General features: G+C 43.8%; 1 protein-coding gene and 1 long non-coding RNA gene across 3 annotated transcripts in view; both read right to left on the bottom strand.

Annotated features, from left to right (window-relative positions):
* Positions 1–24,776, bottom strand: part of UBE2H (ubiquitin conjugating enzyme E2 H) — a 76,061-nt gene extending 51,285 nt beyond the window's left edge. For both annotated transcript variants that reach the window (XR_005592631.1, XM_039519883.1), the window contains exon 1: positions 24,463–24,776. Coding sequence is in view for 1 of the 2 variants with exons in the window: in XM_039519883.1 (XP_039375817.1) it covers positions 24,463–24,515 (53 nt within the window). In the remaining variant the exon portion in view is untranslated. The remainder of the gene's footprint in view (positions 1–24,462) is intronic.
* Positions 8,286–9,937, bottom strand: LOC120395449. Its single transcript, XR_005592632.1, has 3 exons — positions 9,469–9,937; positions 8,936–8,975; positions 8,286–8,455 (listed from the first exon to the last, which is right to left on the bottom strand). It is a non-coding gene; the product is annotated as an uncharacterized LOC120395449 (long non-coding RNA).
* Positions 24,777–25,888: the final 1,112 nt, after the last annotated feature.

Genomic DNA, 25,888 nt, shown 5'->3' with positions numbered 1-25,888 from the left:
TTGAACAAGGACAGATTTTTAAAAAGCATAACAATTGATGACCCAACTCATATCTACTTTAACCAGAGATATACCTATCTCACAGAACTGGAAGGGACCCTGAAAGGTCACTGAGTCCAGCCCCCTGCCTTTACTAGCAGGACCAAGTACTGATTTCTCCCCAGATCCCTAAGTGGCCCCTCAAGGATTGAACTCACCACCCTGGGTTTAGCAGGCCAATGCTCAAACCACTGAGCTATCCCTCCCTCCAAGGCATCAGCTATGAAAGGAGAAGTGGTGACATTTATATAAAGAATTGTGTTTCAGTTTCAAGGGAGAATCATTTCCATATGTACATTTCCTTCCATACAGTATCTGTTTCATGGAAGGTTAAGGGGGGGGGGCAAGGTTTGGAGACAACTGAACAGAACTGGGCAAGTCCATTAAATACTATATGAGCAAAGCAACAGATCTAGCAAACATTCCTATACTCTATTGCCAAGCCAGGAAAGGAGGATCACCGAGATCAGGAGTGAAGGGTGAAGTTTAATCATAAATTGTTCCTCTTTCCATTGGACAAGGTCCCTGCGTTGACCACTTCTACGCCAGACTTCAGCCTAATTAGTTTGGAAATCAGGCAAGGACTGTTTTATTGAGACTACAGCTCATTCTGAACTACAGAATAATCCTTCCATATGCACCTTTTGAATGACAACCTTAAAATGGGAAATATCATCCCAAGAGAGTGAAGCACAGAGCAACCAGAACCCCTGTCATAGGGTTAACAGCCAAACAGATAAGTATGATTACACTATGGAAGTGAACAGGTATCAATCATGACCCTGTTGGTGTGGCCAGGGTCTTCTAAAGGAAGGGATCTCTTCTCTACTCAAACTCTCCCCTATCTGGCATTCTTTGAGGAGCTGGTTTGGGAGTCGTAACTGATTTTCATTTGACCCATTTGTGTTACAGCAGTGGTCTCCAACCTTTTTACGCCCAAGATCACTTTTTGAATTTAAGGGCAATCCAGGATCTACCCCGCCTCTTCCCCAAGGCCGTGCCTCACTCACTCCATTCCCCCCTCTCTCTGTTGCTCCCTCTCCCGCACCCTCACTCACTTTCACTGGCTAGGGTAGGGATTCAGGTGCAGGCTCTGGGCTGGGGCCAAGGGGTTTACAGTGTGGGAGGGGGCTCTGGGCTGAGCCTGGGGCAGGAGGTTGGGGGACAAGCTCTGAGAGGGAGTTTGGGTGCAGGAGGGGGCTTCGAGCTGGGGCACAGTGTTGGGGTGCAGGAGGGGGTGCGGGCTCTGGGAGGGAGTTTGGGTGCAGGAGGGGGCTGGGGCAGAGTGTTGGCATGCAGGAGAGGGTATGGCATGCTGGCTCTGGGAGGGGGGGTCAGGACTGGGTATGGCTCTGGGAGTAGGCAAAAACATTTGAACTATTATGGGACATACCAGAGCTACAGTTTTGCTATGCTGTTCATACAGGCCATCTTAGTCCTTCCACCTCGGTCAGATTGCATTGCCAGACCAACTCATGACAGCCACAAGAACCATGAAGTCACACCACACACTGTACTTGAGTTTGTTACTTATAATGTTGAAAGTTAATTTGAAGGAAACAGAATTTACACCTAGAAGAAACCGAAGGTGGATCTGAAATTATTATAGACTACCCCCAACAGTAAACTGAGTTTAAAGGGCCATATAAGCTGTCTCCAAACTGGATGGTTAAACTCAATTTGTGGTGTTAAAGCATTTAGCAAGTTAAACACAACATCTTTACCAAAGTGATTTTACACATTTCAATCTTTCCAATAAAGTGATTGATGGTCTTTAAAATTCACACTTGTAAAACAGTAGGTCAAACTTTTTAGATAACTGAACTGAAGCTAACTGAAAGACTACAGAAAAAAATGGTCTTTCAATTTTATTTTTGCCATTGTCTCTGCTCATGAGGCCCTTCCCACACCAACCCAGAAGACAGACATTAGAGGAGAAATGAACATGTGATTGTAAAACTGCAAAATGTAGCCAGACAACCCAAGAGAAGATGTGGTACCTGAGACTATTTTTTAAATTGTTATGGGTCATTGCCGATTTGAAATCTAGTCAAAGTTTGCAAAAAAGGGTCACCAGTTTAGTTTTTTGATCAGACAGGGGTGTATGTGTGTGTGTGTGTGTTTTTTTGTTTTAGAAAAAAAGCCTCTCTCTAAGGAAGAGACTGGAAACAATTTTTAGACTGCCTAAGACGCATATATTTTTAAAATGTGGCCTCTTTCTGCCAAGAGGTTTTTCAAATTCTATGAGAGTCCATTAATGTGTTCTGTCCTAAGTAACCTACACAACCATTCAGGAATTGTGATCGAGCCTAACAACCTCAACTATGACGACAGCTGAACAAGAGCTGAGATTAATTCTTGGATTGTGAACTCTTTGGGGCAAGGATAATCTGTGTCCACAAGTAATCCACAGCACTACCCTAAACAACTAACGGTTGAACTATGACCAGAAATCAGGGAACAATGGGAATTTCCCCCAGTGGAAAACCCAAAAAAGTCATTTTGACTAATATTTCTCCATAGAAAGTGTTGGGATTTCGACAAAGTAAAAAATTTTGGCTGAAAACTGAAAGTTTGTCAGGAAAGTCGAAAAAATACTTTGTTTCAAGTAGAGATAATCTGAATAAAATAGTTCAGTTTGTTGAACCAAATCAAAACCTTGCATTTCAGGGCAGCGTGGCATTAAATAGCATCCACCTATGTTGCCTCATGGGAGTTTCAGTCCAGGTGCCTCATGCTCCCATTCTTCCCTATGAGCCAGGCTCTCTGGTTACATGATCTCCCAAGACGCATCACAACCTGCCCTCTTCATGACTTCTTGTGGTGCATCATGGGAGAGATAAGGAAGCTCTGCTTCAGAAATGCCTTACTGCTCTATGTAAGATGTAATTTACCTCGATGATGAGCAGTAATACAAAACCATATCTGTGCACTTTCCATATAAAACAGACAGGGACCTTGCTATTGTCAAGCAGACTTTTTGGAGTCCCTGGTCCGTCTCGGTGTGAGGATAGGATATGGTCTGCATGTGTTTGTGCTGCAACAAAATGCTTCACTGCTTGATTCAGAATTCCTGGATGTGCTAGCCAAAGCCCAGACCTTGGTTTATCAGCCTCACTCGGAAGCAACTTTAACAAAAATCTTTAAGAACCCATTAGATTTTTTTCTATAGCATGATTGTAGGAGACGGAAGGCAACAAGTTGCATTACAAAGAATTAAGTCAGTGATTAAAAAAAGTTCCCTTGACCTTAAGTAACCTGTTGAAAAGTCAGTGCCTGGTTGAAATTAGCTTTTCCCATTGTGGCCATTAATGCCAAATTTGAAGTAACGCATGACGCACTAATACGGATGTTAGTTTCAGGGTGGGTCATATTCCAGGCACCTGCTAATTTCAGTTCCTTTCAAGCCACTTTGGTTGAACTACATTCTTTCAAAGCAAATACATTTCTGCTTCTCCTTGAATTTCTAAGATGATACTCAGTTAATTTTTTGTTTAAAGTTGAGCAAAACTGCACCCCATTTTAACTGGTTCACTGACTGGTAATAAAGAGGAAAATTATAACAAATGCTGGTTTAGGGATGTCTGTCTCTCTTCTCCCCACTGCCAACACCTGTGGCTTATACAGCTGACTAACAAAGTCATTTGTTAATTGGCAAAGTGCCTATTTGATGTAGCAACTACACAGTAACTAAGAGCCTTTATGAACTTTATGTTCAGGATTTAAGAGGGGACTACATCCCTCCCCTGATATTTACTGTGTCTTGCAAAAAGATTTTTAGATATTAATTTAGACTCTTTTTTGCTTCTTTATGATGTATAAAGAAGTCCTAAAAGGCTGAAGAGATTTTCCTGCTTGCTCTTTATCTTAAAAGTATGGTCTTTCCCTTGATACTGTTGAAGAACATCTTGGGATGTGTTAAATATTTATTGGAAACTCACAAATCTGAACTAGAGTTTTCCAATCTTTAACAAAGATGTCCTTTCTTCAAAGCAGTCATTTGGCATCAAAGCTAAACAGGTGTTTCACAAAACTTCAAATAACATCCCCAACACATTTAATTGCTCATCTTAACAGCCTCTTACGTCACAATATTGTAAGCTCTCTCCAGTCACCAGAGACTTCCTCAGTAGACAACACGAATTTCTAATACAGAAACAGAACGAGAAAAACAGATTTGGGGGTAAAAAGATATCAGGCCTTCTTTACACATCACAGATGCAAGAGGGCACAAGCCCAATTTTTCTTCTGTTTGGTCACCTTTAACCCGAAACCTGATAAGAGTTCTGAAGAGTTATATGATTTTATAATCCAACAAGTGACTGTATTTTGATTTTGCTTTAAAAATTATACATACGTTTGCTTGGTACCCTTTGCAGATAGACATCTCAGTTTTTAAAACCAAGCAAATGCAGACACTTATTACAAACAAACTGCTCTTGTCTGCTATCATTCTATACAGTAACTATACTCACCACTGAAACATATTCAATACCTTTCCAATAGACATTCTTAAATAACTTTCGAGATGGGAAGGCTCAGCTGCTGCTAGCTGTAGACAGACAAGATTCACAAGATAAGAATTTTTGCCCTTGCCTCATTTTCTCAATCAACTCAACCATCAGCATTTAAGGGTTTCATTTATAAGGACGCTTCTCTCATTCAGATTGGTTTGTTACACCAACATCTGGTTTGAAACCTTAGGTCAAAAGTCAGACTGGCTTCCGTTTACAATATCACTCCTGAGCAAACACTAATAGATGCAAGTTTTCAGGGTCATACACGGTAGTTACATATCATTTCCTATCCACGGAGCTAAATATGTACCCAAGAAAGCTATGCCATATTTTCAGCTAATAGTCAAACCACCTGCAAGAAAAGAGTTCACTTGTTTATTCTCCCATGAGGTTTTAGTAACTCAGTCTGGTGCTTTGACTATTTTTTCCATTAGCTATTCATCTTTTAACCAACCCATGCTGACAGATTTAGTAGCAAAAAGTTAAATATCAGGATACCTGCTAAAGGCAAGTGTTTAAAAAAATACCTAACCAGCCTCTTGGAAAAATAAAATTAAAACAAATCCAGAGGGGTTGAACACTACAAGGCTTTTCTTAAAGAAGTTTCATTATGACAAAAGGTCTACTGCTGTGTTCAAGAGGTAGGGATTTTAAACAAATGCTGACTCAGTCTCAAAGTGTGATTCCTTCAGTAACAATGGTCCCATACTGCAACAGAAATACAAGCTTCAGAGATTAAAATAATGTTGCCAAAGAAGAAAGCTAAAAAGTATTTTGGACTTTGTTTTTACAAGTTAATATGCCAGTGCAGAAATTTCACAAATCATTAACAATGCCTAGTCAAATCTAAACATCATTCACAGCATTGTCGAATGCTTTCCCGTATGTAGTGTGTCCTAGCACCAGAATGAAAGCAGTACTGTGAGTATTCAACCTCTAATTCACACAATGGCATTTTACTTGCCTAGCAGATCACCACAAGCCAATAATTAAACAGCTGCATCCAGAACAAAGTGAGCAAGATGTTTTGTGTATGGCACAAACACTGCGGCTTTCCCTTTAGCCTTGACACAGCCTCCACAAATGATACTAAGTTTGAGATCTGACCACATCTCACAGCAAGGCAGAGACTCCCTTTAAAAACTAAACTTGGCATGACGGAGGCAGCACGCCGCCACGTGGGCAGTGGATGAGGAAAGCTATAGAAATGTAGTATATCACATCATTCAATATGATCTTCAACCATTAGTGAAGTAGTACTGAGCGTTCTGAAAGGGAATCCCATAACCTCATTTGGTTGTTTGCTGCTGTTCCATCTGAAAGACATCACACACTGGGCCTTGTGAATGAACTGAGGGGGGATAAATTGATGACAGTCTCGAGACTGCCATGGAGAAAGTTTCAGGAGTTCACTGTAGCTGGACAAGTTATTGGAATAATAACAACGATACCTTCCAACTGAGGAAATAACGTGCTTTACAAATACTGATGAATTAAGCTTCAACTCTATTAGGCAGGAAGTATCACTGTGCACATTTCAAAGGTGGGGAAACAGGGAGAAAGGATTTAAGTGACTTGCCCAAAGGACAGAAGCCAGGCTGCCCTCTTGACTCCCAATCCTGTGCTTCAGCTACCAGACCTTGCTCCTGGTATATCAGATCAGGCTTTACTTTTTCTCCTTCTCCTCCCTCCCAATCCTAGTGAGAATCATATAATTTGCTTGAAGATAAGAGTTCTAGGGATTTTTATAAATTAACAATTTAAATGTATGTCCACCCATTTCCAATAGCCAGAGGGAAAGAGTTCACCCTAAGGTTTCCCGAAATGCAACAATACGCTACATTTCTGTTCTACACATCATCAAAAGAACAGCCTCAGTTTAATAACTTATCTTTGTAACTAAATTTTGCATACATCAAGGTAATCTAATCTCCGCTATCAACAGTAATGCTAACATAAAGGAATTTCATTACTTGGACCCCCAGGTACTCTGTTTGAGCTTTGTACTCTAACTCTTTCAGGGGATGAGGAAAAGAAATACTGCTTAATTACAATTAGTTGATGAAAAATGATAGGAAGAGTATTCCTTGACATTTTATCTTTGGGTCAATGCTAGACCAGGGACAAATGACACTATTGTAGTTGCTCTGAAATCTAATTAGAGTGAATTTAAATCCTCAACAGCAGGGGAACTCAAACTGTGGGTCGGGACCCCAAAATGGGTCACGACACCAAGGCTGGTGTTAGACTTGCTGGGGCCTAGGCTGAAGCCAAAGCCCAAGCACCACCACCCGGGACTGAAGCCCAAGGGGAAGGAGAGCTAAGGTTTCACGCCCCCTGCCCAGGGCATAAGCCCTTGGGTTTCGACCTTGCCCCCCACCGCCGCCTGGGGCGGAGAGGGGTTCAGGCTTCGGTCCCCGCTCCTTGAGGTGTGTAGTAATTTTTGTTGTCAGAAGGGGGATCACGGTACAAGGAAGTTTGAGAACCGCTGTTCTCTACAGCACAGTTGCTTTCATTGTAAGTGGCTTCCTATCAATGAGTTTGAATTTCTCTACTTTCAGAGGTAAACCGAAAGCAGAAATTTACACGACAGCATCAAAGTAAGAGACCTACTGCTGAACTTAGAGCAGATCCTATGAATTACAGGTGACTCACATAGATCGGTAACAATTTCAAAGACAAGCATTTGTCACAGCCTTCAGTAATCAATCAAAATTATAAACAAACCTGACACCTTTAACAATCTTTGATTACAGAATATCTACTAATCAAGTACAGAAACTTAACCATTGTGCTGATGCAAATAAACAAGATCCCTCCAACAGTCAACTAAGTTTAAACAGGAAGTAGCTATTAAGCCAGTGCTCACACACCCCCAATTTGAAGTTGTTTCAATCTCCTAATCATAAAATAGTTAAGGAATAGAGTTGATCAAACAATCCAAGCCGCATGATCCACAAGCACATTTGCATTTACTGAAATCTTTCATTCAGCTTCCCTACCTATATACCTCTCCATTAAAGCCATCAGGATGGCAGCTAGGTGAGGGAAAAAGAATTAGAAAGCAAGGAGGCAGAAATCCTTTTCTCCTTAAAATGATTTCACATAATAAGAAAATAATGGTTCTCCCCAATTTCCCCGAAGTGAGAAAGAAATGTTTCCACAAATAACCAGCAGGTTTCAAAAAGGGTCACCTCTAGGGTGCAAGGGGTTCTCTTTCTGGCCTCTGCAGAGATTGCCAACAAATATCCTGTGATTTAGAAACTGGACAGATCAATTCATTTCATAAGACACCAGGCCCTTCTCAGTCACTACTAACCTGCGCTGGATTCAAGCCAGTAATTAAAGAGGTGGAAAAGGTCATTATTACTAATTCACTGAACCATTCTGCCCCCCCACCCATCTTGTATAAAGTGTTATTTTAGTGCTTTTACAGGGTGTGTTAATATGCAACATACTTGCACTATATGGAAATCAAGAAGTACTTGCAAACTCTCACATCTCAGTGAGTTCAATGCATACGCAAGCTGTTGTCTTACGCATGCAAATATTAGACCAGCCCTGGCCAAAAAAAAAATTAGAAATGGGGGACTGGAGAGCTGAGGGACTGGAATATGAAGCCTCACACCTCTAGCTTGTCTATTTGACTTTAGCCCAGATCAAAAGTGAGCTCTTAATCCACAGAACTATCAGTTAGTAACGTGGAAGAAATTGGTGGATCTCATTCAGAGTGTCTATATTCCATATTTACCATACCAGTTGGTGAACCTGTCAGTAGTCTCAGACGGTAGCAAGAACTGAAGAGGGCATGGACACTGATGACCGGCGTATGCCTAGATAGCACCTCTCTGAGTCAGCAATGCAAACTTGTCTATCATCATTTCCATCCAATACCTAGCCTGTGGATAAAGAAGACTTAATTTGGTGTTCATGTAAGGTGCCATGGAGAATAAAGAGTGTGTATTGGTGGGAAGTTGGCTAAAAGTACAAAGCCATAACAGCCAAAATACGCAGCCCTATTACTGTACTGCCTGGATCAGACTGGGCTCTGGCACCACACCACCTTGTTGCCTTCCTCCTTGGAGGAGATCATCTCTACAAGAAGTTACAAGCAGCAAGACAACAAACCTTTAATATGCTGGCATCAAAGCCCTGGACTGGTGATCATTTTATGTGCAACTGCCTGGACACAACAGATTCCCAATGATTACTACCATGGCGGCAGGTGATTAGTACCACAGCAGTTTGAAAGAGAACATATTATCTACTGGTGATTATGCTGAGGCTTCTACAGATCACAAACTTTATGCAGAACTCTGCATAAAGAGGATGCAAGATAGGACACTTAGAAAATGGACACTTTGCAGGACTATTAGTACCTCTGGTAGTAACAGCTGAGAAGTCGATGTCTTGGGAAGCCTGTAGAGTTACATGGGAGAATTTGAAACCACTGATAAGACACTTAGAATATTTATATTTTGACAAAATGTTTTTGAATACAAGTACAAAAGCCTGAGAACCCTGACTAGTCCCTAAATATACTGGGAAGATCCTTGCACATATAGGACATTTAGATTTGTTAAAGGAAACTTCAACCTTCCAGTGAAGGCGTAGGTCTTGTTTAAGCAGTTTATGGAAAGTTACCACCTGTATCTTTAATTTTTGGGGAGTAACAATGTAGAGATGCCAATAAGGGCTGTTTAAAGGTCTAACCCAACCAGACTGTCCTCAGACATGACTGTTACTCAAGTGAGTAACCCCAAATGACAGGAAAAGGTGACAGGACCAAGGCCTCAAGTGAGTTTCTAGAAAGACTCCCTCATTCTGCCTCCTCCCCCCCACAAATATTCAAGATGTTCTCGAGAGGAACACTGATAAATTTTGTATTTAATTATGTTACTTGTGAAGTCACCTAAAGAGCCCAGTCTCAAATTGTGCCATGAGTGAATATTAATATGATCCAATGTGTCTTGCTTAACTGCGATTTTTCCTCTTTGATTTCCTCCAAAGTGCCCGGGTAAACTGACAAAAATACTTTTTCCCTCCTGTGCAGATCAACTGACATTTGAAGAACTGACACAATGCAGTTTAAGGGGCAGATTTTCAGGCAATATAAACCAGTGTAGCTCCAATGAAGTCAAAAGAACTATGCTGATTTTCAACAGCTGAGGATCTGGCCCCAAGTCTTCATCTGTTTTCTACGAAACCTGATCTGGACAAAGCTGAGAAAGCAGCACAGATGTTAAATACAAATTGACTCATTTATGTAACACTGGGTTATTGTTATAATCTATAATGGTCTGTTTTTAATCTTGACATGAGTTAGGCCATCAATATTTGTCTCCTAAAAAACTCACTTTTACACTCTAAAAAGTAGCATGAGCTAAATGAGAAAGATGGTCAAACTAGATTACTTAATTGTTCCTTCTGGCCTTGAAATCTAGGAGACTGAACATGAAATGCTTAAATTTAGTTAAAGTATCTTATTTCCTCGAAAGGAGATGTGTGCATTTATTTATTTGTTGAAGGTTTTTAAATGGGGAAATATGGTTCCTCTTTTTTGAATGTGAGGATCACTAACATTGATATCCTCTCCTATAACTAATCATTGCAATTTTACATCTTGTCAATAAAAGCGTAAAAATTCTCAATGTCCCTGTTGAGAAAAATTATATATCAATAAATTAGTAATATAAATAGGGCTTCTAGTTTAAGTGATTGCTTTAAGAAATACACCCTCACGTTTCAGTCTCACATTTAACCACAACCCTCGTTTGTGGGCATTTTTCCAGCCATTACTGGTGCTGCTGCTCTCAATTTATGCTCAGAGCACTGCACTTACTCTATGTATAGTAGGGCTTAAATATTTACCGTTAAGTCTCTCGCTGCTTACCCCACCAAACACAGCAAATGTTGAAACTCATAATCAGTCGATTTAGGTATGAAGATATCAATATTGCCAATTCCAAGCACTAGAGAATCACAGGTCGGGCCCCCAAAATTTATTTTTAAATAAAAGCTGAGATTCTCACATACTCCCATGACTCCAAGAGCTGCAGCTTTAAGAAAAAAAAATAAACCACTAAATATTGTGGCAACCACAATAAAAATCATAATGGCTGGCAAAACTAAGCCATAAACATGAATTTAACATTCTATAGAAAGTCAGATTTAATCAGAAATCTGACATCCTTTTAGTGATTAAAAAATTGAACTCAATTCTGTTCAACAAAAAATTAGTAATAAAATGTAAGCATCTGATTCTTATTTTGAGCCATGTGCCTGCTTTGTGAATGAAGCAATCCAAGAATGGTACCACTGTCAAAAGTTTAGCTTCAAATGAATTATTCTTCGTAAAAAACCAGCACTTCTACAGAGAAACACTTACCAGACCAGAGGTGGGAAACTATAGCCCGCGGGCCCATCCTGCCTGGCCCCCAAGCTCCTGGCCCAGGAGGCTCTCCCCTGGCCCCTCCCCTGCTGTCCCCACTCCCCTGCAGCCTCAGCTTGCTCCACCACCAGCGCAATGCTCTGGGGCAGCGCAGCTGCAGATCCCAGCCTGACCCGGTGCACTGAGCTGCGTGGCCTGGCTCTAGCCGGGCGGTGCGGCTGTAGCACTGCCAGCCACTAGTGCTCCAGGCAGCGCGGTAAGGGGGCAGGGAGCAGGGGGGGGCTGGATAGAGGGCAGGGGAATTCGGGGTGGTGGTCAGGGGGCGGGGATGTGGATAGGAGTCAGGATGGTTGGGGGGGAACAGGAGGTTGAATGGGGACAGGGGTCCCGCGGGAGGGAGTCAGGAAGGAGGGGGTGGGATGGGGCAGACGGGGGCAGTCAGGGTCAGCGGTTCCGGGGGTAGTCAGGGGATGGGGAGAAGGGGTGGCTGGACAGGGCTCCCGGGGCTGTCAGGAATGAGAGGAGGGGTTTGATGGGGGCAGCGAGGGTCTGGGGCAGGGAGCTGGGGGTGGATGGGGCAAGGGTCCCGGGGTGCCATCAGGGAATGGGGGGGTTGGATGGGGAAGGAGTCCGGGGGGGGGGGGCAGATAGAAGGTGGGTGCCAGGCCACAACCCTCACCACTGCTTTGAAACTTCTATCTTGAGCAGTGATGAAAGACCAACTTTACTTGTTTGATATAGTTGCTACTACAATAGAGACTGAGCTAGTACTCCTCTCTCCTCAAATACCTTTCCTTTCAAGGAGCCCAGGGAAAGTACTTGGACACTGGTGCTAAATTACAACGATCTGATCTCCACTAACTTTTCAACTGAAGAGACCACCAAATCTAAATGCCACGTTCTTCATTTTGGATCCACGTTCATCTCACCGCTGTCACACATGGGCTTTCTGTAACTAACTGTGGTAGTTATTCAAATCAGAAGGACTAACCTAAGTTTTCTATGATGTCAGGCATGTTAAATTTATTAATGCCACATCATTTCTAGTTTCCTTTTGTTTTCACAGCATCCCTTATTTCAAAGGTAACACACTGGCATGTTGAAAACTATAGCCTAAATGACAAACGTGTGATATGTTTTAAACGGAGTTCAGGACTAAGTCAATACAACTCTACGCTGAGTCACATCAGTGTGGATATGACATTTTCCAAGACGCAAAGAGATTAATTTTTTTTTTGGAGTTTTTACTCTTCCTTTATTTAATTTACAATACTGGCATTTGATTTAAGAGATTATGAAGGATGAATACGCCACTCAGACCTTAGTAAGCACTCACCTGTAGTACATTGTCCTTCCTTTTCAAATTTGCAACTACTGTAAACCAAACACAAAATAACTTTATGCAAATTGACTAAGTATAGTAGAAAAACACAAGCAAAACTATTCCTAGGTACCACTGATACGGATGTATCACTCTCCCAGGGCAGTAGCACAGCATGGAAGCTGCCAAGTTATTGTAAGGTTTAATACTTGCATTACTGCTACATGTAACCAATACCCAACAGCACATGGTGGTTTTTCGTAGGGCCAGCTTTAAAGGTTTTGGGAATGTCAGCAAGATTATTTCTCTTCTCTGCCCTCGTGTCTCAAACTTAACCTGTTTCATTTGACCTTAGTCCCCCACCCCCACACGCTTAATTTAAAAAGGGGGAGGGTAACATTTGGGCCTCCGCCAGCCTCCTCTGATACAGAAGCACAAGCTGTCCCAGGCACAGTTGCCAATACTTGAGATTCCATACAAACACCCCAGAAGCATTTCCCAAGCTGGAAGCAACTAGGACATTGTGGGGAGTTTTAAATTAGTCTTGCAACAGTTAATTAATGCTGGTTACTCAGGATTCAGTAGATGTCTCAAAGTGCTTAAAATTACAAATCTCAGCCCTCCTCCCAACAGCCCAGGGACCACAAGCAGCCAAGGCCTGTCCAGCCCTACCCCTTGCTGCTGATTCCCTGCATTTCCTCCTACTTATCCATTTAGGTAATAACTGGAGATATACCAATCTCCTAGAACTGGAAGGGACCCTGAAAAGTCATTGAGTCCAGCCCCCTGCCTTCACTAGCCGGACTAATTTTTGCCCCAGATCCCTAAGTGGCCTCCTCAAGGACTGAACTCACAACCCTGGGTTTAGCAGGCCAATGCTCAAACCACTGAGCTATCCCTCCCCCCAGCTTCCCTCTTTCTGGGTTTGCCAGCCCAAGCTCCCTCCTCCAGGGAGTGACTGTAGATTACTTCCTTGCAGCCTTTTGCTGCCCATAGCTCCCGGGCTTTACACAGGCCCCTCCTGTTCATGCCCAGCCGGGCACATTTCCAATTAGTGGCCTGCTCCTTGTCTCCTGCAGGTGCAGCTTGGACAGTTAGTTGGCCTGCCCAGCCACTGAAACTCCTCCAGGCCTTGTGTGGGGTGGGCACCCCACCGCACCCCCTCCCTACCATTCCTATTTCTGTCTTCTTCTCTTTGAAAACCTAGAATCCCATTTCCTTGTGGTTGTCCCCGTTCTCCATCATTCGCTTCCTTGCTCGCTCGTGTTTCTCTTCCCCTTTGCTCTCCCCTTCTGTCCCATTCTTCTTGCTCTTCCCACCTTTTCCCCACCCCCCCTCATTATCAGTGGTCTTTGCAATGCCCCGTCTTGAGACCCTCCCTATCTTGCCTCCTTTCCCCTTCCCTGCTCCCTAAGGGGTGCTATTATTAGCCATCTAGGGTCTTACACTGTGCCCGTCACAACGGTATCCAAGCACTGTGGCTTTGAAGGATGGAGAGAGGTCCACACTTCCATGTAGGAGCTGGTTCAGCTGATAGCATCTTACATGGAGGAACTGCCCCTACACCATTGAGGGAGGCCAGAGTGGGAGCTCAAAGGAGCCGCCGCAGTTACAGCAGCCTGCTAGGAGGGAGCATACAGTAGTCTTAGTGCTGTCACAAGAAACCCAAGCAGCCAAGAACTGGCAAGCTCCCCACCAAACCAGGACCCAACAGCTATGAGCTCCAAGGCTGGCTAGCTCTAGGTGGCTGTAAATAATGAATGAAATGTATAGAAGATACCAGCAATCTGCTTATGTTACGCTCTCTACAGCAAAGAGGACTAGAGACTATTTAAAAGAGTAGCCAACACCTAGGGTCCCACTATTGCAGATCCTAAAGGCTGGTCTTCATTTTTTAACCTAGACAACAAAACAGCACATTTTAAACCAAAAAACCCCAACCCTATTTTTTTTTAAAGAGATCTTTCAATTTAAGTTGTTCACACAGTAGAAGTCAAAGTTACTCAAGCCTTTTGCAGCTCAACATCGCAAGGAAACCCCATTAGCAAGGAACATACTTGAACAGAAGTGAGATAACAGATTCAGCAGCGTGTAGACAGGGCCTTGTAGCTTTTAGACTAATAACTAAACTAGAGCCTCAAAGTTTCAGTCTTTATTCACTGCACAGTTTAAAAATAGAACTTCTCAGCTCTGCAGACAGCCTTGTTTAAGATTAGAAATGCTCTAAAGCTCAGTCAAGTCTTTGCAGACAATACATTGCAGATGATCTAGGTTCATTATCCATAGTTATTCCGCTGCAAATCAGTGGATTTGTTGATGACATTCTCCCATGTTTCCAGGTTTTTCCCTTAACAGTTTTAGGGCACATGACTTTGCCACTGTGAGGACAGATGAAGCAACACTTAGTCTCCTAAGATGCCAAAGAGGTTATGTTAATATTTTATAAATAATTTCAATTTTGCCTCTATTAATCCAGTGCACAGAAGGTAAATCAAGGACATCCAGAATTAATATTTCAGATACTTTGCAACTTTTAGTTGCTCCTTTATACAGAAAAGTCTAGAATTCTCTTCTATTCTATTCTGGACTGGAGCAGCCAAGAACCATCATAAGAGCTGCTGTACTGGATCAGATCGGGTCCAGCGGATGCAATATCCTGTCCTCCAACACTGGGGAGTACCAGCTGTTTTACAAAATAGTGCAAGAAACCTAGCAGTATATGCCCCTGGAAAGCTTCCCTCCTACCCCCCATTAGTTAGAAGTCAGCTCATGCCCTGAAAAGGGATGGTTCCCCCTTCCAGAATGCTTAAGGTATATCCCACAGCCAGTGTTCCCTCTAATTTTTCCCACCCATGTGGGGATTGAATTTTGTTATGTGCACCAATATAGAGGTGATATGTGACACAAGACCTCCATATTGGTGCACATAAAATTCATGTGGTGGGGTGGGACTAAGGGGTTTGGAGTGTGGGAGGGGGCTCTGGCCTGGGGCAGCAGAGGGTTGAGGTGCGGGGTGGGGCTTGGCTCAGGGGTGGGGCTGTGGATGAGGGGTTTGGGTGCAATGGGGCTCACTCGGGCTACAGTGGGAAGAGAGGAATCCCCCCCCCCACTCTCTGTCCCTGCAGCAGCACCTGGGCTGGGGGGGGAGAGGCGCCTCTCCCCCAGCCGCAGCAGGTCCGGGGGGAGGGGCACCTGTCCTTCTCCCTTCTCCCCCCCCCGGCCAGGGTTGGACTGGGGAGTGCGCCGTGGCAGGTTCAGGGCTTGGGGAGAGCTAACAGGGCATACACTAGGACTCTAAAAACAGCTGTGTAGACAGCACTTCGAACTTGCAGTTCAGGCCGGAGCTCAGTCTCTGAAGCCTAGGGAGCAGGGGGTGGGCTTCAGAGTCTGAGCAGCAACTTCAAAGGCTGTCTACACAGCAAGTGCCCTGCTAGCCCAAATCTACCAACCCCGGTCTGTGAGGCTCGCTGACACGGGCTGTGTAGACATCCCTTTGGGTTTTTTCCACCTTTTCAATAACAACTCTGGATACTCTTGTTACTCATAAATGCCCAATCCTATTTTAAACCCTGCTAAATTCTTAGCCTCAATGGCATCTTGTGGCAGCAAGTTCTATACATGATGTGTTGTGTGAAAAAGTATTTTTTAATCAGTTTTAAATGTAACGTATTTCCATTTGACGGTTCCCTTGTTATATTATGAGACAGGATGAATAGCAGTGACCAATCTGCTCCCCAACACCACTCATTATTATGGATACCGTCTCTCTAATATAACCAGTCTATCAGAGCTCCACAAATAATTGACTAGAAACAACCAGCTGTTATACCAAGGTTATCTTGCATTTAAGAAGGCAGCAATGATTTGCAAATTTGTAACTTTGATTCCAGGTCTCACCCTCAACATGTATTATGAATGTTCAAGGCCACATATAAAACACACTGGAATTTAGGAATAATGTTAAGTAAATTTTGCAATGAGTTGTCATTAGCAAGGAAAGTGCTCAAACAAAAGAGCTCACATATCTAGCACCAATGTAGACAGGGCCTTGACACACTTGCAGAGGCTGACTTGGTAGCTTCTAGACTAAACTAAACTAGAGCCTCACACCTCAGACTTTCACAGAGGATGGAAAGCCTCTAAAAAGCAGTTACTATCAATGAATTTTACTTAATTTTAACAACAAGGTGTTAGCAAAAATTTGATATAAAAATATAAAAATGCTGATGTCACAGAAAGAACCCAAATTTGCAGACTCAAATTTTCATAGGTATTATAGAATGTTTTAGAATGACCAATATAGTAACTAATGATTTGTATTAATACTGTAATGGAAGTTATTTTTACACCCATACTCTTCCCCTTATTCTAAAGGATCCCACTGCACTTTAATTAGAGTTCATTCCTTTCATGTTGTGTGCAAAACGTGCCCTGTAATCTATAGTTATAGTAGATCTGTCAGTCAACATGGCAATTATAATGATACTGCTGACAAAGATGCTTCCATTCAGCAATGGGTGAGCTATGGTATCCCAAACCAAAAACAGCAGTGTGTGAAGAGCATGATTAACCTGGCGTCTTTCTGGAGACTAAGTCAACTTGTTATTCCAGGCGTTCATATTGCTACGGAGAACAAGGCAAGTGATTTAGGGTCATTAGAACGTCAAGACCACCATGAGAAATAGTGCCTGGAAAGCAGCATCAGTTAAAACCACACTAGTTTTGAAGCTGGCATCAGTCGCAGCTGCAAACACGAATGGGAACACAGGGCCTAAAGGCCACGCAATCATATATATCTCCTTCCAGACACTGCATGCAATCCCCTCTTCAGTTCCAGGCACCTCATTACCAGAAAAATATTGCTAAATATAACACCTAGGTATATAAATAAAATTGATCAGAATGCTACAGAGACTGATTTGTGAGGAATCTCTATGGACAGTTTGGCTTAGTGATGAATAACCTGGGGGTAGAGAAAATTATAGCCTAGTAGTATTTGAAGTGTGTCAAAATCAAGGACAGAGGAATTTTGGGTGCTGTAAGAGGGTAGAACAAGGAGAAACTGGATTAAATTAAAGAAGTGAAAATTTCAGACAAAAATAGAGACACTTCCTAACAGCAAGATCTATTAGACTATAGAATAGTCACCCAAGTGATGTTAAGGAAGAGCCATCACTTGGGATATTTTCTAGTGTTTTCTGCAGTTCAATTTCAAGTGTTCTGTAGGGATCAACAGGGTGCTGGCACACAGACACACTGGATGACCTATTAGAACTAGAGACAGTAAGATCGCATGATTCTTTAGTCATCCCTGCACTATTTGGTGGGGAGAAGCAAACAGCAATACCCTGTGTACATGGGCTATTCCAGAAACATATGGACAGAGGCCACTGAAAAATGTGATGAAAGCAGGGGAGTTGATTGAGCACACACAATAAGAGAAGGAAAATAATGAACTGCTAAATACTTACACATGTACCCACATATATAGCCTCATCTAACATTCAAAAATGTGCTATTCAGCAGTTACCTTTCATCTTTCTTGCCAGGAGCATGGGCAGGACTCCAGGAAAGGGGAAAAAACTACTGAGTACTCAGAAATGTCTCTTACCATCTTCAAATTTACACCTTAACAATGGCTATATTCAGGATAGCTGTTTTGCCAGTAGAAAGTTCCATACTGTCCCATGGCCCTTTAACCGTGGGCACTTTTCTACTTTTAATAGTAATCTGTTTATATAGCCTGGTTATGGTGGTCAATTACATGGTTTTAAAAGTGCACAAAATAGCAACAGGTGCTAAGAATGACAAGTTATGTAGCAATTGTGAGTGATCATTCTGTACCACTGCAGTGCTCATGTGTTCCCTTCCTGCTGTGCTGCTCACCTCTTAATTGTCTGCTGTTGCCCACTCCTGCTGCTTTAAATTGCTTTAAAAAACCCAAATTGTAATGCTTGAGGATGTTATCCTACAAAGCTCAACTTGTATGCTGATCTACGTCTACTAGAACGGATGGACTTTTTCCCCTCTATAGGATGGAAATAAATCACAAGGCCTCACATTGTGTTGTTGAGCAGAAACCCAGGTTACTTTGAACTGATTTAGACTATGTTTGGCAAGGTAATATACCAACAGCACTCTGTAGCAAGAGCATTAACACTACTCCAACACCATTCTGCTGGGCACCTCAATAGCAACAGTGCAGGAACACAGAAGATTCAAGGCTTCAATTTTATGCATATGCCTTTCAGAAGATTTTTAGAGAGCACAGCTATTTTTGAGTCTACTGTAGCACTGATAACAGAAAACAGTGTTTTGCAGTCCATTCTTTTACTTAGGACATTACATCAAAGGTCTCAGAGGCAAATGGAAACATAACTCAAAGAACCCAGAGAGGAGACGGCAACGATTCAACAGGGGGCATCTTATGGCTACTCCTACATGTTGAAATTTACCAGTGTGAGAGTGATTCACTGCCATGACAGATGTAGGAGGTTATTTGCTTTCTGCCAAGAAATGATTTTTAACACATTTTGGGGTTCTCATCATAGCAAGAGCTTCCCTTTTAAGAGTTAGTGACTATACTACAAAATCATCCACAACTGACTTTGAATCTTTACCAATTTACAGAAGAATGCCCTCACATTACATAAAAGCATTTTAACCGGTGTTAAAAGTAGGCCTTTCTAAACATGGCAATATAAGGAATAAGAATAAAGACACGATTTTACAAAGCAAGCCACTTAGCTTTTCTAAAAAGCACACATGCGTATTTTACTGTTACTATCAAGTAACTGCTTCCAAGATTTGTTTAATCAGTAAGTGTTTAGTAAAGTATACTTTACTGAATTCTCGGCAATCTAATTCCAGTTTAGTTTTACCAATAATTGCTTCTGAGAACCATAAACGTAATCCCCAAAAAGACTGCAATGACATACAGTCCACTAAAATCATTGTTCTGAAACCAAGTAGTAAGGTAGGCACAAGTAGTTAACATGACTCAAATGCTGAAAAATCCACAAAGTCTTTGTTTTAAATAGGGTCAGATTAAAATGTCTGCTCTATCTTTACAATCTAAAGTTTTAACCAAATTCATATTGTACAATGGTTATTGACATAAAACTATGGACTATATTATGATGCAGGTGCAGCACCCTTTCAGGTTTGTGTTGCAAGTCTAAGCTTCAGTGACCTCTGCAATCAGACTGACAAAGCAACAATGGAACTTATGGGTGATGGGGGAGGTTCATTAGCTAGTAGAGGTAAATTCCGCTCTGAACCGAACAAGATGATACTTTTGAAGATTGCCACTGAGGCTGAGAGAATTTTTTTGTTTTAGCAAAATGATACATGGGGTTAAGTTCTTAAAATGGCAGGTAGGAGAACATGCACTCAGACCGTGAATATGAGGCATACTGGTCACTGTTCAACTGAGATAAGTAACAATATCTTGTTTGCTACCACAGCCCAAGCTACTAATGCCAAAAAAACAAAAACAAAAAAAATCCCACATATTCCCAAGCCCTAACTCTAAGCATTTTGTTTCCAAGTCTTCATCAGTTTGAAAAAGTATCATGACTTCTCCCATTCCTTCAGAGTCAATTAAAATGGAGACCAAAAGATTTAAAAACTTCCCCATGATGTTTTCAGGATTTACATTCTACCTTGTGAAAGTTTTAGCTTAAAATTAAATTTATCCTGAACATAAGGTATTTTCTGTCCTCTGATTCAGCTAATCTAACAACTGATTTAACCCAACAGTACTGTCTTTTGCAATTACAAATCATTCATCAATACACAGGTAAACGTATCTTAGCATTTATTTTTCATTTTTAGCCTCAGATAATTTTGGAATAACTTTAAAATGATCTCATTCTAACAAAGTCATCACTCTGTCAACTAGTGTAGTATATCTGTTCTTCACAAAGTTTCAGCAGTTTAAAATTTTTGCTGCTGCAGCAGCTATTTGTGTCCCAATAGCCAAAAAGACAAGATTCACCAAGCTAAATGTGGCTGTATTTATAATTCCTTTCATGGACAGTGTGTGACATTATTTTCTAACTTCAGCTCTGACACTTAAAAGTTTAGACAGTGTGATCAAGTCATAAGACTCTCTATATAAAAGGAAAATAAAGTAAAATTCTGAAAAACTGAGTTCAAATAGAGTCTGCAAATAAACTGCATTCATATGTACACTGCTATTCTGGTGCAGAATAAACTCCCAACCTCAATACTATTGTAATCCTACCAGAATCACCTCCAAGAAATGTAATTGCAAGACTCCAAAAATCACACAGATTAACATTTCAGGGATACCCAATACCCGTTGTACGTATTTGCCTATATAAGAAATTTCCCACACACACCAAAAAAACCCCATTCCTCCAAAGATTGCCCTGTGCTTGTTTTCAAAGGCTTCCACTGGGCCTCCTTCTCTTTCCCCAGCCCCCACTCGCCAGTATATAAACACACTCTTGTCACACACTCTATCAGCTGTTCGTGTTGCTCCGCCCAGGCCTCAGTTTCCGGGTAGTAACAGAGCAACCAATCGGCTGAGTTGCAAGCTCTGCCTGAGGCCTTTTGCCTGCAAACACTTTTCCAAAACAAGCAGCTCGTCATTTCACAGGGGGCACTGGCTCATCCAGGGCGAGAGGGGATTGCAACTGCCATGCAACAGGGGAGGGAGCAAGTCCCACAAGCCTCGAGGACATAGTGAGCTGCACAACCCCCCCCCCCCCCCCCCACCTGGAGAAGTATGGGGGTGGAAGGGAGGAGGAAACTTATGCACATCTCTAGGCTGATCAAATTTTTTTTTTTTTTTTTTTTTTTTTTTTTACGGTCACCAGTATCAGATCTCAGGTAATCTGAGTAATTCCCTATATTCTGGGTATAAAACTTCCTTGAAAGTCATTCTCCTGTGGGGGGGCACAGGAAGTTTCTGATCTTTTGTGCACAGCACTGCATGTAATAGAACAACTCTACTGGGTCTGATATTTAGGCAGTGAGGACACTCAAGAGAGCGGTGTGGGGAAGGAGACAATCAATCCAACAGGGTCAAAATGCAACGCAAATCCCTGCTTCTAGGCTCTTTCCAGCGTTTAGAGAAGGGATCAGAAGAGAAACAATGAATGACTCAGTGTCAGAACATAATCATCCAGCTGATTATTAAACATCAGTTAAAAAAACACTCCCCCTTGCAATTTAGAGAGAGAGAGAGAGCATGCACAAGCAACCAACCGCTCCTGTTCTCTGGTCACAAAGAAACATCTACAAAAGGACATGGACGTGTTGGGATTGAAAATAGGAATAATAAAGAAGGACTCCACTCCTCTCCTAAACCTGTCAGAGCAGTAAAAGGCAGCAGACTTGTAACTTGCTCTCTAGTTCCTTCCTAGACAAGGTAGCTCTTGGCAGGCTGTAAATCTGAGCCATGATTATATACTAGAGACAATAAAGAGAGGCTGAAACGGGAGATTGTAATGAAAATGGCAGCAAACAAAAAAAATTCAAGCCACATTCAAGTACATTCCTTCAGTACAGTTCTCTCTCATTTACTCGCCACCATAACCAGCTTCAATCCCCACCCCACCCGCACCCCTCAAACACACACTTATTTCAGATAACGTGCAGATCGGTTTACAGATAGGATTACCCAGAAAAATGAAGTGGCTCAGTAGTTTAGGATGAATCAGAGTGTAGGCCCAGAGATATGAAGGAAGGCCAGACAAACAAAAAGACTGGGGAAGGAGGAAGGTAGAGAGGCGAGTCATCTGACATACACAACTTCCTAACTTTGCTGTCCACAAGAAACAAACCGCTCTACCCCTCTGCCTCAAATACCAAGAACATTGGGGTAACAGTAATAAAAGCTACAGTTTTAAAAAGCCTCTGGATTCTTGTCAGGGGAAAAGAGCAGGAGATTGGAAACTAACTGAGATTGGGAGGAATTGTCAACCTATTTACTGCTCTTCATCTACCACCAAGCCATAATATACCAAAAACTGCTCTTTGCCACCTAAAATGCTGTAGTCATTCTAGACGTTGGCTACCAAGCAGGGGGAAAAAAAGGGGGAGAAAATGCATCAGGCCATAATGGGCCTCATCCACACTCCAGCACAGTCCTCTTCAAAAATTATACACAATGAAGATTATTTCCACTAAACAGCTGGAGTTTTCAACCCTACTCCTAGTGAAATTAACCATCAATTGAAATTTGCATTTGGGAGGGTATGACATGTTGTAACTCTAAACTCCAGAATAAAAATAGCTCAGATTCTACCAGGATTGGTAGTCATTTCCTATTTGTTATAAACAACATTAAAAATAAATAAAGCAGCTTTGTATAAAAACATACACACAAAACATTAGCAAGTTTTCTTTGGGTAAATTGTCCTCATGCCATAAACATCAGTGTTGTTGATTTCATCCCTTCTTTTAAAAAACAAAACCAAATAACTTTGTTTATCTCTGCCTCTAGCAACTAAATCAGATCAACCCACCCCCAACCTTCCTACCACAATCAAAAAACAGATCCCTTACCCCTAAATTCTCCTGGGGGAGAAAATATCTTTGAAAGCATTTCAGTTGGTTATGTCGATTCTCCCCACCACCACACCACCACCACGTAAACAAAACTATTAATAAAACAATTCTATAATCGAATTCCCAACGATATTTCAAAAGCCACCCACACTCCAGACAGCAAAAGAGAGGGATATACCATCCTATGAGGGATGAGAATAAAAATACTGAGAAAAATAAAAATAGATCCATTAGGAAAGAAAAAAACCTACCCTAAACTGGAGTGTTACATAAACAAAACCTCTAGCGAGAAAGGGGAGGGGGGGAGAGAGACTTTTCAATTGCACTGAAACCCCTTCTTCCCACTCCATGGCACCTTATTTTTGGTTTGTTGCAAACTAGGCTCTTCCCCCCACCCCACCCCAAAAATTTAAAAAAAAAAACACCACAAATCCCTAGGCTGGCACCAGAAGCTTTGGGAACTGCAGGCTGAAACCATGGAGTAAATGATAATAAACATCACAAAAGGTTCTCTCTGGGCTGAAGCTATTAGACAAGACCTCCGCATTCTCTCAGCCCCACTCCTCACCACCCTAAGCTGTAGAACTACATTCCAGGGAAGGGGTCTGGGGGAAAGAGGGGAGCCAGGGGTGGGGGTGTCATCTGGAAGTGGGGGTATAGTCCTTTGAATACCCCTTCCGAGGCTGACCACCAGCTGTCATAATATCTGATGGGGAGAGGGGGAGTCTCTCCCTTACCCTGGGGGGAGTCACAATCCCAGGGGGAGGAAAAGGAGTTGCCCTAGGCTGGACTGAAGGATCCTGTCCCATTGCCCCACTCCTTAAAAGTACTAATCTCCCCCCAGGATAGGTGCTTGGGGTAGCCTATATCCCCCAGGCTGAGGCTCTGTGGTTTAAAAGGGCCTTCAGTCCTTAGGCTGGGGGATCTGGTGTTTGTGGGGGGAGCTCAGGCTGGGCGAGAGAACTGGAGTCCCCAGGACTGGGGGAGAGGGGTCTGCTTTTCTAGGAGGCCTCTCCTCAGCAGAGTGGGAAGGGCTGGTGTTGGGGAGGTGTTTGCAAGGGGGTCCCCCAGAGGTGGGGCTGGTCTAGGGGAGTTTCACCCTCTCCCTCCACGGACAGAGCTGGTTTCACAGGCGCACTCTCTCCCCCCTGCACCATGGGAAATCAGAGGGACTGACCCTGGCAATCGCACAGCACTTGGGGGGGGGGTCACCCTACAGTGGGCTGAGGGTCTCTCCCCCAGGGTATTTTCCTCACGGGGGTCTCTCTCCCCCCCCACCCAGGGGGATGGGGACTCGCTCCTCCCCCCCACTGTCGAATGGGGGAAGCCTTTCTCCCCCATCCTCCCTGTGGGGTCCCCACACACACACAGGGGGGTGGGGGACGTCTCTCCCCCCCACATGAGATGGGAGAGGATCTTTCTTTCTTTCTCTTCCCCCCCCCATGAAACGGGGGAGGGTCTCTCTCTGCCCATCCCCCTCCACACTCATGAGATGGGAGAGGGTGTCTCTGTCCCCCCCCCAGGAGGATGGGGGAGGGTCCCCCCCACAGGGCAACATGGGGGAAGTCCCCCCCCCCACAGGGCAACGGGGGGGTCTCTCCCCTCCCCTCCACAGGGGCTGTAGGGGGCTCTCCCCCGCGCGGGAAGGATACAGCTTGACCACGTCGGTGTCCATCCGCCTCTTGCCCGGGCTGGGGGAGGACATGGTGCCCCCGGCTGCCCGGCTCCTCCTCTCGGGCTGTCAGAGCCCCGGCTCCTCCGGGCGGGGGGGGGGACCCGGCCGGGGGGGCCCCCGGGGGGGGGGGGCGCCGGGCACCGACCCGCTGGCGAGCCCCCTCCTCCTCCTGCTGCTGCTGCTGCGCCCTGGGGCTGGCGGGGCCTGGCCGCTCCTGCCTCCCCCAGCTCCGACTCGCTCTCCCCTCAGACCCGATCCCTGCTCCGCTCGCCTCTGCCGGAGAGCCTCTCTCTGGAGCTCTGACGTCACCCACAGTGACCTCACCGCCCAGGCCCGCTCCGATTGGCGGGCCGGCGCGTGACGCGAGCGCGGAGAGCGCGCCGCCCCCCGCGGACTGCTGGGAGTTGTAGTCTCTTCCCCCCGGGAGGGGGATGCGTTTGAGCGCTGGGATAAGGCGCTGTAGGCGTAAGAAGTGTGTGGCCCAGCCTTGGGGAGCAGCGACTTAGAAGCAGTTTAGGCTTCTTCAGGCTGCCGGCTCGAGGTCTGTCCCTTCCTGTCCCCTGTAACAGAGCTGAGTACTTTCCCTGCAGCACCTGCTCTTGCAGGTGTTAACGCCCCTGTCCCCCCCGCCTAAAATTGTCGGGTGAGACCCAGGTTTTCCCAGCAAGCTCCTTGGTAGCCAGGTGCATGTACATTCCGACACCTGCAGAGGAGCTTGGAACTTTGTCTCTTTCACCCACTGACAAGTTGGTCCCATAAAAGATGTTACCTTGTGTCTGCGCAATGACAGCCGGCTGCTGGCCTAGATTTCATCTGCACGCAGTCATGGTTTCCACCCTTGTTTGTGTTCTGCTTAGCTGATAGCACTGGGGTTTGGTGAGAGACAAGTCATGGGCCCCTGGATTCCCTGCTGAGGGTGGGATAGTGCGGCAGTTAGATTCCCAGCTTCTACGCCCAGTGCCATCGCTGACTGCTGTTGAGCAAGTCACTTCGCCACTCTATACCCCAGCTGCAATATGAGGATACTGCAGGGAGATCCCATTTTTGTAAACTTCAATTTTCCAAACTCTCTTTACTCCCATATTTGTTTATGTCCCTCAGCCTGATGGTGTCCATTTTTTTTGAACCCCTGGTTTGTGAACATTTAATGTGTCTCTAAGTCTTCTGTAAAAATCAACTTTTACCCACACCTTCCTCAAACAGGTTTTGTGAGGCATAATAAATATAGCAGTATCTTGTTGCAAGCTGGGTATGACTGGACTGTCAATATACACTGTATTCACAGCACACAAGAAGTTCACTATTGACTCCATATACATCCTGACATGGGGAAGAGTCTCGCAGCCCCAATAGCAGGGTTTCAGCAGTTGTTCCAGGAGGTTTATCACATTTTCCACCAGCTC

The sequence above is a fragment of the Mauremys reevesii genome, linkage group 1, assembly GCF_016161935.1.
Source record: "Mauremys reevesii isolate NIE-2019 linkage group 1, ASM1616193v1, whole genome shotgun sequence".
NCBI classification, from domain to species: Eukaryota; Metazoa; Chordata; order Testudines; family Geoemydidae; genus Mauremys; species Mauremys reevesii.
The sequence above is the reverse complement of the archived record's forward strand: the minus strand, read 5'-3'. Positions and strand labels throughout refer to the sequence as shown.